The sequence below is a fragment of the Colossoma macropomum genome, unplaced genomic scaffold, assembly GCF_904425465.1.
Source record: "Colossoma macropomum unplaced genomic scaffold, Colossoma_macropomum, whole genome shotgun sequence".
NCBI lineage: Eukaryota > Metazoa > Chordata > Actinopteri > Characiformes > Serrasalmidae > Colossoma > Colossoma macropomum.
In genome coordinates, this window is record NW_023494787.1 from 17996753 (window position 1) to 18012460 (window position 15708).

The 15708-nt window shown below is 37.6% G+C and overlaps 1 protein-coding gene across 1 annotated transcript; it reads left to right on the forward strand.

Annotated features, from left to right (window-relative positions):
- Window positions 1-3118: 3118 nt before the first annotated feature.
- On the forward strand, window positions 3119-15548 carry laptm4b (lysosomal protein transmembrane 4 beta). Its single transcript, XM_036566285.1, has 7 exons — window positions 3119-3404; window positions 5461-5578; window positions 8375-8448; window positions 8996-9118; window positions 9236-9334; window positions 9715-9810; window positions 12754-15548. The coding sequence occupies exons 1-7, from the start codon at window positions 3312-3314 to the stop codon at window positions 12826-12828; spliced, it is 678 nt and encodes a 225-aa protein (XP_036422178.1). The 5' UTR covers window positions 3119-3311; the 3' UTR covers window positions 12829-15548.
- The last annotated feature ends 160 nt before the right edge of the window (window positions 15549-15708 follow it).

The window sequence follows — 15708 nt, forward strand, 5'->3', positions numbered from 1 at the left end:
TAGGTCAAAGTGATTTTACTGGTGAGAGATCTGAAATGGTAAGAGCAGCTTTTCTTCCATGCCACTAATAGTATCAGTATCAGGAATCTGTTGCCTTAATCTGTTCTTTGTAGTGTAAGCATCTGTCTCGATTTCAAGTCTTCTTAATGAAAGGTGTGGAATTATCATTTTGATTGATGTCAGAGCTGCACTTACTGCTGCACGAATCTTTTAACCGTTCATTGTAATCGACACATCCAGATTCATTGTCTACTCATACAAGTACTACTCTCTGGATAAAGGCTTTAATGTATGATCATGAAATGGGTGTTGCTGTAGGCAACACTGCAGTTTTTGCTAGATCAAAAAAAAAATATCTTTCAATATCTTTGCCCCAACTCCGTTTTATATTTTGGGCTTTGAGCCTTGAATTTAAATGCATCCATGTGTGAATTGACTGGTTGTTCATCCCATGGTCACTTTTGTAAACTATGGTAGATCCTATGTATTCGAGGTACTCTGGTTTAGAATCAGACATCTGCCTTAGTTTTTCATTAGAGAGGTGACTAAACCGATGTATTTATACGATGTCTCCGGTTAATGGATGATCATGTTTACTGAAGTCAATGCAATATTTCTATGTTGATTTGTTAAAAATAAATAAAACATTTGATCATTGGTATTCTGTGTGGTTATTTTTGTGCTTCAGGAGAATCACACTGACAGCGTCCGGAGTAACAGTGACAGGATGTTGATTTTTTTCATTCGTGTTCCTGCTGTCATACAGAAAATAACTATGCAACAAAAGTTCAGCATCTGTTGTAGATTTTAACAAAAACAGGATATTGTTGTTTTTTTTTCATTTCTATTAGATGCACTCGTATGCAGTGTACATTTGGTCCTTTATTTTCTAGTTTCACTGGCTAAGGACAAAAATGCCTTGGAGTTTTGGAAAGTATGATATTACTGAATCTTCCAGCAGATTAGTCAGTCAAGAATATTGCGTTTTGAGCAACATTTTAAACTATGTGTTATTTGTAGCAATATATCTTTGTCCATTGTCTTTTTTGACAGATTTTAAGCGACTAAGATGATGCATTACTTTTCAGAATTAATTTTGCGGCTGCTGTCAGCACTAAAGTCATCAGTGATGACAAGTGTGCCAGTTCAGTACATACATGCCATGTTTCACAGATTGACGTGATTACATCATCAGTTGTTCCTCTTTTACTCCAGTCCTCTTTCCATCACTATACTTATATTTGTCTCTTTTGTTTATAGCAAGCAGCAGCCTGGCATTTTTACCAACAGTTTTGCATCTTGTGAACAAAACCTTTTAACAGTTAAAATACAATTCAGTAGAAGTGGTGAATGTGTTTCAGCAGCTCAAACATTTAAAATGGAAGCCAATGGGCAGGTTTTTTGTGGCAATTGAACATATGCGAGAGAAGGTGTGAGTACTCCCCATGATAGTGTAGGACTGCGAAGTAGCTGGTACCATTTGAAAAACAAGGCTGCACTGCAAACTATGTGTGCAGTCCCCTGCTAGCCTTGCAGTTTCTGCTTTTGTTGTTTACTAATGATTTTAAACTGTGACTAAATTTGTGTTTCTCAAGCATTTGATGGCAGTGTTTTAATCCTCTCATTGGCTTTAGCCTGAAAAAATGACAGCTGGTCGTAAAAAAAGCTCAGCACGAAGCTTCCATTTGGTCCAGTTTAAGAATATTTCTATCTTTTACACCACCATGTTGTATTACTGCTGTGGGTTATATGTACAGAAGCGGCGGAAAATCCCCTGACGCAGTGATGAAGCTGCTGCTCGTGGTGGCTTAAGGGGCTTGTATCCTTGTTGGCGGGGGCCATCTGTTCTCTGCTTTTACATACTGAACACTCCACCCTCAGCATTATCCCAGCCTGAATAAATATATTTATTTTGTAAGTGAATTTTAGGCCGTAATATCAGCTCTGGGAAAAAAAAAACTAAATGTAGGCAAATCTGCTGTAATTTCATACAGCTTCTAAACAAGCAACTAAAGAGCAAAATGATTTGAGGTGGCTAAACGTACATCTATAATTAATTTTGACTAATTAAGTAAAAAAGATGTCACTGAATACCCACTGTAAGCACATACATTACTTCTACAATTACCACAAGTGTGAAAGAAGACAATATAAAAAAATTACTGGAAAATGTTTGCGGTTCACTATAAAAGAGCTGTCTTTTATACTATTTGCTAAAGAAAAAAGCTTTTAGAATAGACATTAAAAGCTTCATAAAAAGATGTCTACAGTGAGTAAACTTAATTTTGTTTTTCATTGGCACTTGTGATTAAATAAGTCATTCAGTGTGCTTTGATGTGAAGTGGTGCATTGTAGAGAAACTTACCGACTCAAATCTCTTCACAGTGGTGGTGACAGGAACCAGAGGTCACAATGTCAACAAACTGGGGACTGGGGCCTATTTTGCCTTACGGTGCCCTGCATGTAGCCCTCCGCCATGAATGGATTTAGGAATATAGATTTTAGGCCAAAACCTTATCTCAGAACTATGTCAAACAGGGTCTCAGACATCAGACAACCATTTCATTTAATACCTTTCTGTGAGGGAGGTTTTAGAGACATTAAACTATTTGGATGTCTGGTTCCTATCACCATCACTGTGAACAATTCTGGCTCTGTGAGCTCCTCTAGAATGGAGTATTTCACATCAAACCACTCTGAATGGCTTTGTTTACATATTAATGATGTGCAGAGATTTTGATCAGTGGGATTCCCCTTTTATATATACGTTTTCTGCTTTTTTTCTGATGCTGAAAAATTAATTTAAATAAATAAAGGGTGAGCTCTGAACTTTTCACAGTACTGTCCAGGGTACCTAATAAAGTGGCCAGTGAGTGTATATTCGATAATTTCCGGCCGTGAGCACTGATTGATTATAGAAGGGCGCTGGTTGATCATTGAGTAGCACTGATTAGTTTGTTGTAGAAACGCTCTGATTGGTTGTTTTTAGAACGGCACTGATTGGTTATAGAACAACGCTGACTGATTGGTTGTAGAAGAGCTTTGATTGGTTGTCTAACTGCTCCCGCTGCCTCCTGCTGTCCGTCCCTGTCCCAGTATATCCCTCTACGGTCACGTGGTGAGTTGAGCTGGCTGAGCTGCGCCGTAAGGGCTGTTATTGCTGTTAGTGCTGTACAGCGGAGACGGGGCTCAGCCCGGAGGAGAAGGAGGGGGAAGAGGAGGAGAAGGAGGAGAAGAACAGCTCCCTGCGGTGACTCCACTTCACCCTAAACACCCATACATGCAATAGCTGCGCTCTCTGAGACGAAAAGATGATTTCGCCGTGGGACAGATGGTACACGACGAGCTGCTGCCTCTGCTGCCATGTCCGGACGGGCACCATTATCCTGGGCATCTGGTACATGGTCAGTAAACAACGGGATTTTTCACCATTCGCCGCTTAATTGCTGAAGCAGTGGGCAGTTTCGCACCGTCTGCGTGTTTAAGGGTGGCGATGTGGGCATTCATTTCTATTCAAAGCCAGATTTGGGGCAGCTTTGTATAGATCTTCTGTTCACTGCCCTCCAATGGCGGTTTAGAGCTCCACACAAACTGCAGCGCGAGGCTCGAGTTGGCTTCTTATCGAATTTTCCGTTCCACCTTAAATGGCTCGGCAGTTCCATTCTAGCGCCCGTATAGCCTGAACGGCTTGAACGTGACTGCTGCGCCATTTAAGGTGGAACGGAAAATTCGAGAAAGAAGCTTAGAAGCTTCTGCTGTTATGAAGTCCGGCTTTGTAAATTAAACAAAACCTGATTCTCTTTAATACAGCTACATGTACGTAGGTGATAGTTTTATGTTAAAAACATACGATGTCACTGCCAATGGCAGCTTAACCTTCGCGTCTAAGATTATCTTAGAAAGCTTATTTGTATTTAAATAGCACCATAATCGAGTCAAATCCTTGACCTCTTACCTAAATCTGTGACTCAGCTGTGGAGCCGGAGGGAACATAAAGAGAGCTGATTATAATATGAACAAATTACCTTAAGCAAAAATCTCAAAAAAATCTCTCAGCCTTGTTTTTGCACGGCAAGAGATGAGAATAATACAGTGACCTAAAAACTGCTGAGCGCCTCCCGTTTGAAGAATGCAGACACACGCAAAATATAACAAGCTTTGTCAGTAAAAGGATGTCAGATAGAGCTGCGTTTTTAAATCAAATGATCATCACGTAAAGAAGCCTAACAAAGGTCTGATTAAACTGGTCGGGTTTCCTGGGCTAAAGCTGATGGAGCTGTCCAACATTTCAGCTTCTTTTGTGGAAACCAGAGCACTGACCAGCTTAAGCCAGTTTGTTCACATCATCCGCTGTCATGCTCTTTCAGAAGGGAGTGGGTTATGCTTTTCATGGTACACAATGTGCATCACACACAATACTTCATTTTTCCTAGCTTTGAAACTAGGGCTGGAGGATATGGCAAAAATAAAACATCATGATGCTTTAAAGTTACTTTTACACAATTCGCATCACAATTTTTTTATTATTCTGAGATTTAAGAAGGTGGAACAGAGGAAAAAGAACCAGCAATGCCACATTTAAAAAACTGTATACTTAAAATCTGATGTATGAGTACAATGATTGAAATTGTACATATTGCACTTCCAGTTATACAAGACTAATTGTGCTCTAGTTGCAATGAAACAAGCAGTTGTTCAGTGTTCTAGAAAAACTGATATAAACCATGATATGCTCAGAAAAACATAATGTGATGTAATTTATCACAATAATGTAAAAAAAAATCACATTGTCCCTAGTTAGAACTGACACAATGCTAAAGTATAACACTAGTGCTAAAATTCAAAAAATTATATGAAAGCCTATTAGTGCAAGGATTTTTTATTTTTCTTAATTCAGCATTTGCCAAAATAAACTATTAACTTAATGTCTTTTATATGATGCATACGGTTGTTAAGTGTTCTAGAAATACTAATACATAATTTGTCAATAATGATAACATTGTCATATCGCCAATCCTTACAATTACCATTAGGACTCATTCAGTTTAATTCATGTACAAATTATTTTGTCTACGTGACTGGTCAGTGATCTTTAACTCTAGCCTCTAGTCTAACTGATACACTGCTTTTGCTGTGTTCTGAAATGTGATATTGAGTCACACATTGAAACACGAACATCCTAAAAGACAATTTATTTTAGGATCAAATCATTTGTGCCGTGGCTCCAAATTGAAGTCAGTGAGGGCAGAAAGCAGACAGTGGGGTAAATGATGATTTATGATAGAAGCATTCACATAGGGAAGGTTTAGCTTGTGTTGCTATCAGTATCAGACTCTGGGACACCGGTTACTTTTTATTCCTATCTGGGTCACCTTCATTTTTGTAATTATTTATTGTTTTATTACTGTACACCCACTTGCAGATTAACCAGAGTTCCCTGATTCCCTCTTTCCTGTGCAGCTCATCAATGCAGTAGTTCTGTTAATCCTGCTGTCTGCTTTAAATGACCCGGTCCAGTACCACTACCACCTCACTAGTGCTGAGCTTGGCACAGATTTGGACGTCATGGACGATGCAAGTAAGTTAGCTTTTACCTAATTATTCTAGACAATGCAAGTGTTCACCAGATGCGTAAGAGTTTAAACAATGAACCAGTGCTGCTTTCTCACTTATCCTGATTGATCAGCAACAAGGGACACATTAGGGGCAGAAATATTAACAAAAGTACAAAGGTAGGGCTGTCAGATGATGAAAGTTCAATGCAGATTCATATTATCAAGTTAGGACTGAGTACACTGTTGACTTACGTGAGTATATGTAAAGTTCCAAACAAGATGAAGAGAGATTTTGCTTAAATTCATGATACAGTTTCATTTGTTACTTAGTAATAAAACAGATTTACCATACTTACAAAAATAAATCAGTGTTTTATGTCCAGTACCTATGGTTACAAATAATCAAAATATTCAGCACACAGTGTACCACACAGTGTTACATATAGTTGAAAGGTTCCTATAGGAAGGGCCAGTATAGCTGCATCTATAGCCGCAAGCTCTGGCATGAGTGACTTTAATTAAATCTGATTGCCCTAATTAATGAGGATTAAAGTTCTGTTTTCTTGCTGTTGGCTCAGCCTTTCCTGTGTTGGGATTTTTTTCATTGAGTGCTTTTTGCCAAATTGGCACAAGTAGCCTAGTAGTCTATACTGCTGAACATATGGACAACTTATGCACCACATAAGGATTAAGTAAAGAGTTCTTTTGATTTTTATCTGATGCTAAAGCGGACATCACTAAATGATTGGACAATGTTAGACTTGCCTTTTATTTAGGTACCAAATTGCTGGGAACCTAAGCACCTCTGCTTTATAAACTAATGGCTATATAAAAGCATGTAGTATACCTTTAAACAGACTTAAAAGTTGATAAGCGCTGTCATAAGGTTACGCTGTGGTAAATCCCATATGCAAAGGAAATATATTTCCATATATATACTTTTAAAAATGTGTCGTTTGTAATATATTTCCAAAAATGTTTGACAGATACGCTGATTAACCATAGCATTAAAATCACCTCCTTGTTTCTACGCCTATTGTCCATTTTATCAGCTCCATTTACAGTATAGATGCAGTTTGTACAACAATTACAGACTGTAGTTCATCTGTTTCTTTGCATACTTTGTTAGCCCCCTTTCACCCTGTTCTTCAATGTTCAGGACCCCCACTGGACCCACACAGAGCAGGTACTATTTGGGTGTTGAATCATTCTCAGTACTGCAGTAACACTGACGTGGTGGTGGTGTGTTAGTGTGTGTTGTGCTGGTCTGAGTGGATCAGACACAGCAGTGCTGCTGGAGTTTTTAAACACCTCAGTGTCTCTGCTGGACTGAGAATAGTCCACCAACCAAAGATATCCAGCCAACAGCGTCCTGTGGGCAGCGTCATGTGACCACTAATGAAGGATTAGAGGACAACTAATACAAACTATGAAGGAGCAAATCAGCTATCGTGTCTGACTTTACATCAACAAGGTGGACCAACTAGTTAGGTGTATCTAATAGAGTAGACACTAAGTGGACACAGCGTTTAAAATCTCCTGCAGCACTGCTGTGTCTGATCCATTAATACCAGCGCAACATATGCTGACTACCACACTAACCGTCACTGTCACTCTAGTGCTGAGAATGATCCACCACCCAGATAATACCTGCTCTTTGGACCCTGCCTGACCATTGAAGAACAGGGAGAAAGGGGGTTTACATTAACAAAATTTTGTTAATGTAATAGATTTTATTCATGTGTAAATGATGTACATTTGCATCAGGTAAATTCAGTGCATTGCTTTTTTCACTGTATGTGTAGAATATCAGAAACCTATACATAACATAAGAAAATTAGCATTAGCCTGTGAGCAGTGTAACTTTTTGTTTCTTATTGTCTAATTCATCTCCTCTTCCTGACATTAAGGCTTTTGTCATTTGCAAGCCTTTTTTCCCTTATCTGTGGTTCTTATACAGTGTTAAAGACCAAAAGTTCTTCAGCAGTTCTTGAGCCATAACTGTTTTGTGTAATGATAGGCTTGAGGTCCGATTGGCCAAAGTGCAAAGGGCAGATTGGATGCTTAGGAAGAATTGATCACTCAGCCGAATTATTAAAAAAATCTGTGAACACATTTTGCACAGCTTCATCACACGTCTCCTAGAGCCAGATAGTGCTGCAATCTTGTACCAAGATTTACCTGATGGCGTCAGGCTTCGTGATGCTTGCACATAATCCAAAATGAATGCTATTTTAGTAATCCTTGTAATCCCTGGCTGTCAGGCAGTGGTTTCACATGTGAAAATTGTGTAGATTAGGAGATATACAGCACTTTAAGTGAAAACTCATCTCCATGTGGAGATGTGACCTTGCATTATGGACAGTATGATATCAGTATCATAAGGATATTGGCAGATATTTGCTTATATTTGCTTTAAAAAAATAGCAGCATAGGACAGGTTGAGATTGGCCTATATACCAACTAATCAATGTTAGTTGCTTATGTATTTTTTGAACTGACCTGTAATTTCGTTAGTAAGAGGAGAAGCAACATGGATACTGTAACTTTTGTTCATTTAAATTTTGGTACACATATCATGAGAAAATTTAATTTTTAACCCTTTTTAAATCTTCATTATTGTTACACCTTATTTTCGATTTCATAAAAATGAATTGGGAATAAGTCGTCTGAATTCTTTTAACAAGAAATGTACACACTTAAAACATGAAATGAAACTAACGTAACAAAAATGCTATGTGAAACAGAACCAGCTGTCTGTCTGAAGGGGTTTTGCTGGCTGTATTTGATTCTGATGTCAACCCCATGTTCTTCCACAGACATGTGCATCGCTGCTGCAATTTCCCTACTGATGATTCTGATCTGTGGGATGGCGACCTATGGTGCTTATAAGGTATTGCTGAAATAAACATTATCTGCTCTTTAAGCGTGTTAAGATGGAGAAAAAGGAAATAACCTCTTGTGGAATAAGAGACACTAAATGTAGATGGGAGCAAAACAATTCTTTTTAAATTCGCACAAGCAGACAAAATGAAGAGTAAATAGATAAACATACTGAAACTCCTGAGCTGGTGGTTTGTGTTCTGTAGTTTTAGTCTGGTTGACTAAAGCATGATTTTTTTGCCTTATTTTGAATTTTTATTTTGTCATTAACTTTAATTTTTAGATTCTTGCATAATTTATTTGCTCAGCTTGTTGTTGCCCATCTGATTCTGTAGTATACACTGACTAGTACGTGGCCATTATCATAAGTGATCTTTATCCCTTGTCTCATAAGTCGTATAAGTATTTTTGTTGTATTTATTGTATGATATGACTGCATTGAAATTGCTGACTTTATTAGAATGTCTATTTTTGCTAGAGATTTTAGTCCAGCTTGGTATTGAAAACTAGAACATATTAAGTTTGTACTTTGTAATCATTGTAATATTTCTTTCCAGCAACATGCTGCTTGGATCATTCCATTTTTCTGCTACCAAATCTTTGACTTTGCTCTTAACACCCTGGTAGCAATAAGTGTCGTGGTTTACCCGAACACCATCCAGGACTACCTTCAGCAGCTGGTGAGAGAGATCATGCTTATTTAGTGTTTCATTTGTCAGAGAGGATTTCTTCTGTTTAAGAGATATTACTGCATTCAGTGACTGACTGAATGTTTCTGTCTTTGTGTTGTGTAACAGCCTGGGACCTTTCCATACAAAGAGGACTTAATGTCCACAAGCAACATGTGCCTAGTATTTGCAGTTCTGCTATTCATCGGCTGCATCTTGGCCTTTAAGGTAAGGCTTAACACGTTTACATCAATGAAAGTGTCCTTAATAATAAAGGACAGTTAAACAGGACTAACTGTGCTCTCTTTGTAATGAAACACACTTTTTCAGTGTTGAAGTACTGACGATATTCAAGATACGCTCAGAAAAGCATTGTTTATCATGACAACAAAATTTATCACAATAATGAAACATATTACGATAAAGATAAAATATATTGTCATAAAATATATTGTCATACAAATTCAGACGAATGTTTTTGAGTAAAAAAAAAATGAGTAGCCATTGTAATGATGAGAAGTGTGCTGAGGCGAAGTAGTGCTGCATCTAAAATGGCTGCCCTCTCTACTTTTGATTGATAAATAAGCACGTTTAATCTTTTTTTATAGGCTTACCTGATTGCCTGCGTGTGGAACTGCTACAGATACGTTAGTGGAAGAGGCACCACAGAGGTCTTGGTTTATGTCACCACAAATGACACAACAGTAAGTTAAGGACATCTTTTATTTAAAGGACATTACAGTGTCATGTTCTGCATCTTCAGTCCTACACTGCTTTATCACACATTCAAATCCCACAGTCAAATAACAAGACAAAAGGTTTCATAAACTATGAATGAATTGTGGGTATATATGTTATTAGCTCCATTTGAAAGCTACAGCAGGATTTTATGTAAGTTCTAAATTCCTTTAATTTTTATAAATCATTTCAAACAGGAAGTGCATGTAAACAAACATGAGATGACACTGGCCTGACGCCTTAGCAACCTAGTACTGGTGACAAGTTATATTGACTGAAGAGCATTTGTGAGGAAATGTCTTTTTCCAAATTTGCCCAGTCAATGTTTACTTACAGTATCTCACCGCAAAGTGATCTTTCCTCATTCATGTGGCTTTTTTGCCAGGCAAATTTTATTCCCATTTGATCTGACCACCACAGTTCATAGTGAAGCTTGATGGTGACACATCCTCAGGTTCATAGTCTACAAATTTTTTTTGTAATGAAATTTCATAAGTGATTAAATATAAGATGTAATGGTTGCATGAAACTAGCACATGTTATGCGTTTATGGTAGGTTTCCCAGATGGGGTACCTAGTCCTGGAGTACATTTTCTTTTCATTGGAGAATCTCCATTCAGAATGTTGAGTTGGACTAGGCCTGATCCCTGTCTAGGAAACTGACCCTTAGAGTTTTGTCCCTTCGTACAAACGTCTTATGGCACAGATGGATTTTCTGACGTGCTTTATTATGACAGTCCCGACTGGAGTTTATTCAGGGTGTATACTGAGAGTAATAAAGAGGGCATTGTGCTGTGTCTGCTCGGACTAATCCCCTACAGTGTCTGCCACAAGTAATCCCAGCTCCTGTCTCACTGCTGCTGCCTCATCATAGCCCTTGGACAGTTTCATTTTATATTTATTTATTTTTACATTAGCTCTCTGAAGTAACTGGATTGTCAGCATTGGTTAAATAGATTGCAGTAGAGCTTTGGACCCTGTTAAGTGTTCAGCTGCTTAAAATCCAATGAAAAACAGGGCTTTCTCGCGCTTCAGTTCCAGCCCATTACATAACTGGCCATGCTTGTCCGGTTCATTTGAAATCCTCTCACTGATGCGGTCGGACCCCCCTTCCAAGGTTAGAATAGCATCCCCTTGGAGCATATTCTGGGTGCATTCAAATTAACTCTCGTTTTTTAACTCGGTTAAGGCTTATCTTTCTGATTCTGTTAGTTTTGGTTCAAGGTCAAAGGGTAGCCACATGATGCCCTGCGGTTACAACCACTGAGCTCTGTGATGAAGCTAAAGGGAGGAAGGAAAATCCCTTCTGTGTGGTGCTGAGCGATATATTGTTTATTCCACTACACTGGTATTAATTCCATCAAGTAACAGCATTGATTTCCAGCGTTAGTGGTAATGATAGAGGAAAACTTAGTGTGTCATTTGCTGGGTATTTAGATTAGAACAGTTTAAAATTCATTCAAACTAAAATTTGCTTTCTGGAAATCTGGTTTATGTCTGGTATATGTTTAGAATGCTGTGTAATGACTGGCCCACACCATAGGATAACTGAGTGATTTTAAGGCTGATTCTTCCCTTCCAGATAGTCACAAAAGATGTCTTCAATTCGGAGTGGTCTTAAATGAGTATGGTCCCATATTATCCTGCGATATGGGATATGTATAATTCAGTCTTCACTTTTGTTTTAAGCACAGTCCAGTCATGGTCTCCCCCACTCTGAATCGTATATTAATCATGGTCAGTATTTACAGTTCAATGTAGACATTGTTCTTTATGAAAGGCAGATAGTCAAGTTGAAAGCACGTTTCAAAGCATAGCATTATTACTTTAATGGATGCAATAATTTTTGAAAATAAATAAAATTAAGTTAAGTAAATATGACTTTTCTCAAATTCATTGTGATCATTGCTGTTGATTGTCGTACGCAGTGGAAATTAATGTGCGTGCACTCGTTGTCCCAAACCTTCGCTGATATGCACCACTGGTCAAACTACAGAGAACAAACTAAAATATGGCATTGTTTGTAAGTTTTAGTGCACAGTTTCTATTTATTCACTGAGATTAACATATTTAAAAAAAGAAAACACAAAGAAGCCACATTTATGCTTTATTTTCTTTTCCTATATGTCAAATTCTGCAAATAAACAGAAATTGTACATTAAAATGTGCAGAAGTGTTTTCTCTGTAGAGGATGTATTAACTTATTTTCATTTAGAAAATCAACAAAACATATAACTTGCATATTGTATGTGTAAGCATCACTTTAGTGGGGATTCTGCGTGTGCTTTCATAAACTGAAGGATAAAATTTAAATGATCTGAATGGCTCTACTATAATAATGCTAATTAATGCTAGTGCATCTATGGGGTTAGGGATGCTATGGTGTGCATTTACTTTCCCGCTCTGGGTTTAGTACTACTCATTAAAAATTGGAATAAAATATATTTTTCCCTTATGAGCATTGTACAAACCAAACTGCTTTTTCTTGCTTTTTCTCTGCAAAATGCACAGCTAACTAGCACAGCAGTCAGTGCCTTGCTGTAGGTCTGCTTGCATGTTTTGATCTGAAGTCACAAGAAATTTTGCAAGGTTGTGAGATACAGGACCATTGGTTGGGACTCGTGAGCATAATATGGAAATGTGTAGTGTTTTATTCCAAGCAAATATTAAAGATTTTTTTTTAACAAAGTACACAAGAAGCATGGGTAAATATCATCCGGTAGCATGACATACTTGGAAAAAACACACACACACACACACACACACACACACACACACACACACACACACACACACACACATATATACATAAATATATATAAAATATACATATATATATAAAACCACATCACCCTGCATTTCTTCTCAGAGGCTGGTTACTAATGTGTTGTCTTGTGCATTGTTTTCAGGTGCTGCTTCCGCCCTATGAAGAAGTTGTTGCCATTCCACCGAAGGAGCCGCCTCCTCAGTATGTTTCAGCATGAGACAGACATTTTCCTCTGTCAGAGTCCCCTGCTCTCATCCCTAATCCCCTCCAAAGAAAGAAAGAAAGGATTTCTCTATCACTATTGCCCATTGCCCTCTACTTCTTACTCTGTGATGTTTTTTTTTCCTTCTTTACTCCCTGAAGGCAGTAGTGTGACTTTGACATGTCCTTTCCTCTGCAAGGCACAGCTGTCCTGGCAGCCCAAGTGCTGTGTGTCAGCTCCAATTTGATTTGCACTTCCAGTGATTATGCACAGCACTGACCTCCCTTTTTAATACTGTGAACTTCTCAGTACTGTTGTTGTCGTCTACAGAAGTACCTGCAAAATGCAAAGGCACAGAGTGCAATAAATATGAGGGTTATTTAAGAGCACCTTTCAAATGGCTATTACCCAGGAACCCACTGAATGTAGAGACCAGGGTATTTTCATCTAACATTGTATTTGTATTAACACTAAACTGTGAGAAGACTTTCAAGAAACCCAATTTGTGGTTAAAACATGTACCTAAACCTATGAACTTAACCCAGAGCAATCCTAAATCATGTCCTCTGAGAAAATCAGGTCTTTTATACCAATAGTATCCCATATTTAATGCAGCATTGAAATCTTTTGATACCATATTTAAAATAATGACCTTTTGGTGGATTCAGACAATACAAGAATTCCAAATACTACAATGATTTGGATCGAAAGATTATGCACTACAGGATATATCAGTGCAGTGTAACTGATGAAGGATTCTGGCCATTTTCACAAGATTATGTTGATTATGCTTTTATACATTTCTCTCTTTCTTTTGATTTAATCTGAATTAAGACTATAAGAATAAAATTCCTATAGTCTGCAGATTAGATACATAAACGATACATAAAATTGTATGAAAGCTAAAGCTTGCTGTTAATCCTGTTTATTTCAGATTTTTTACCGTTCATCAAGTGGCAGCGTGCCACATTCTTTTTGCACACAGTTCTTGTTAATTCATGTTGTACATTCTGTGTTAGGTCAGTCATTGTAACAATTGAAAAGTAGACTGTAGCACAGTACCATAGTATAGCTATGACATAGCCTTGTAGTGTGCTCTGGTAGTCTGACTATGAGTGACATGAAGTCTTCTGAAGTCTTCCCCAGCTTCATTCTGCTTAACTTATTCAAACATTTGCAGTGTTTTATATAAAGAGCTATGCAAAACTATGTTAAAGGAACCACTGTACTGTGTTTCAATGCTAAGCTCTCTGGTATTAATGCCTTAAACTGAGACTGCAGACTGTCTTTCACTGCTGGCTGCCATTTTCCCAGGGTTGCAATTTTTCCAGGCCTGCTTTAAAGAACCTGGTGTAACTGATCTTGATTCCTGTAAGAATTTTTCAGAGGACAGTTCTATAAATCGGCGTTAGCTGCATTTCCATCCAAAGGATTTTTTTTTACGAAAAATATCTTAAAGCTTCAAAATGTTTGTCAGTGAAGACTATGGAAACAGGAATTGATAAGATTTTATGAGTGTCCACAAAACTCTTTTCTGTTGCACCTGCAATGGCAAACAATATATTAAAATAGATTTCCTCATCAGTAGGTTATAAAGAAAGTCAGTAAAGTCATGTTGAACATTTCAAACGTAAGTCTTTTTTATCAATAAACCAAAACGTAGGCAAGAAATTACATCATTGCACCAGGATTTTTATCGCTAAAAGTCTGTTTGATGGGCATTAAAATTCACAATCATTTTTACACATGATTTTTTTTAGGAGGTCAACTGAGACATAGCTAATGGTCTGCTGAAACCCTAAAACACAACCTACATAACAAAAAAGATGGATAAAGATATTACTAAACTAAGAAACAAATTGTCACTGTCCAAAAAAAACCCCCAAAAAAACAAAGTATCTCCAGAATGGCAACTTCATAGGAGAACTTTCAGTATAGGTTCATATAAAGTAAATTAATCCAAATTAAAGTAATTTTAGACCATTTCTATTGATCCATTCATCATGACATTTTGATAAAATATGAAGGACAGCTGCTGTGCTCAAATGATGAATAGTTTTTGGACAGCAACAAATCTATGCCCATTGTTTTTTGACATGTTTGAAACTCACAAATCAAGTAAAGCAGTGAAAGAATGTCTGTTCACTCCAGTTAAGGAAAAGGTACAAAAGATCTTGGGGTTGAAATATAGTAAAATACTGCTTCGTGTACCATGCATCAACAACCTACAGTAGCCAGATACTTGCTGTTTGTTCCTATGAAACAGATAGATGGGTAGATTTAAACATTTTTTGTTAGCTTTGTAGCTACTCTTCAAATCCGACATCATAGCCTGATCCAACAAATCATCTTAAATCTGTTAGGGTCTAATAATAAGTTGACTTGGAAAAAGCTGAACTATGGTTTATCCTGTCACACACAGTGCAACTTCTAAAACGTACAATTTATTACTGATTTTTACTGTTGATATTGTATGTAGTCTGTAACAAAGGTTATTCAGTCAGACTTGTGATATTCCATTGGCTGTAATAATGTTTGTACTGAACATGTATCAAAGGTAACAGATCGACATACTGTAATGTGTTTACTGTAGCGTGAATGCACATGTAAGCTAGGGCAGTACTTATGAGTAGAGAGAATGAGTGCGTGTTTTGTCCCGTTATGTATTCTGTTGTTGGGTCTGCACTTGTTTGTCTCATTTTTAAACCATAAAGTATTCTGATGCTGTATAATCATCACAGTGTCTTTACTGTTCATGTGAAAGATCTAGATTGTGACTAGCTAAAATCCCATCCCATCAGGCTCTGTCTGGAATGACTAAGTGGAGTACTGTAAATCTGTCTCTGCCCTAAACAAAGTTAGATGCTTGTCTGCCAGCCCCTCCCATCTCTTGCC

What these genes read in the sequence shown, in the direction of transcription:
- laptm4b (XM_036566285.1), top strand. Translation starts at nt 3,312, where the DNA reads ATGATTTCGCCGTGGGACAGATGGTACACGACGAGCTGCTGCCTCTGC. An exon ending in CGACCTATGGTGCTTATAAG is followed by an intron (nt 8,449 to 8,995) that starts GTATTGCTGAAA and finishes ATTTCTTTCCAG; the next exon opens with CAACATGCTGCTTGGATCAT. An exon ending in GCTGCATCTTGGCCTTTAAG is followed by an intron (nt 9,335 to 9,714) that starts GTAAGGCTTAAC and finishes CTTTTTTTATAG; the next exon opens with GCTTACCTGATTGCCTGCGT.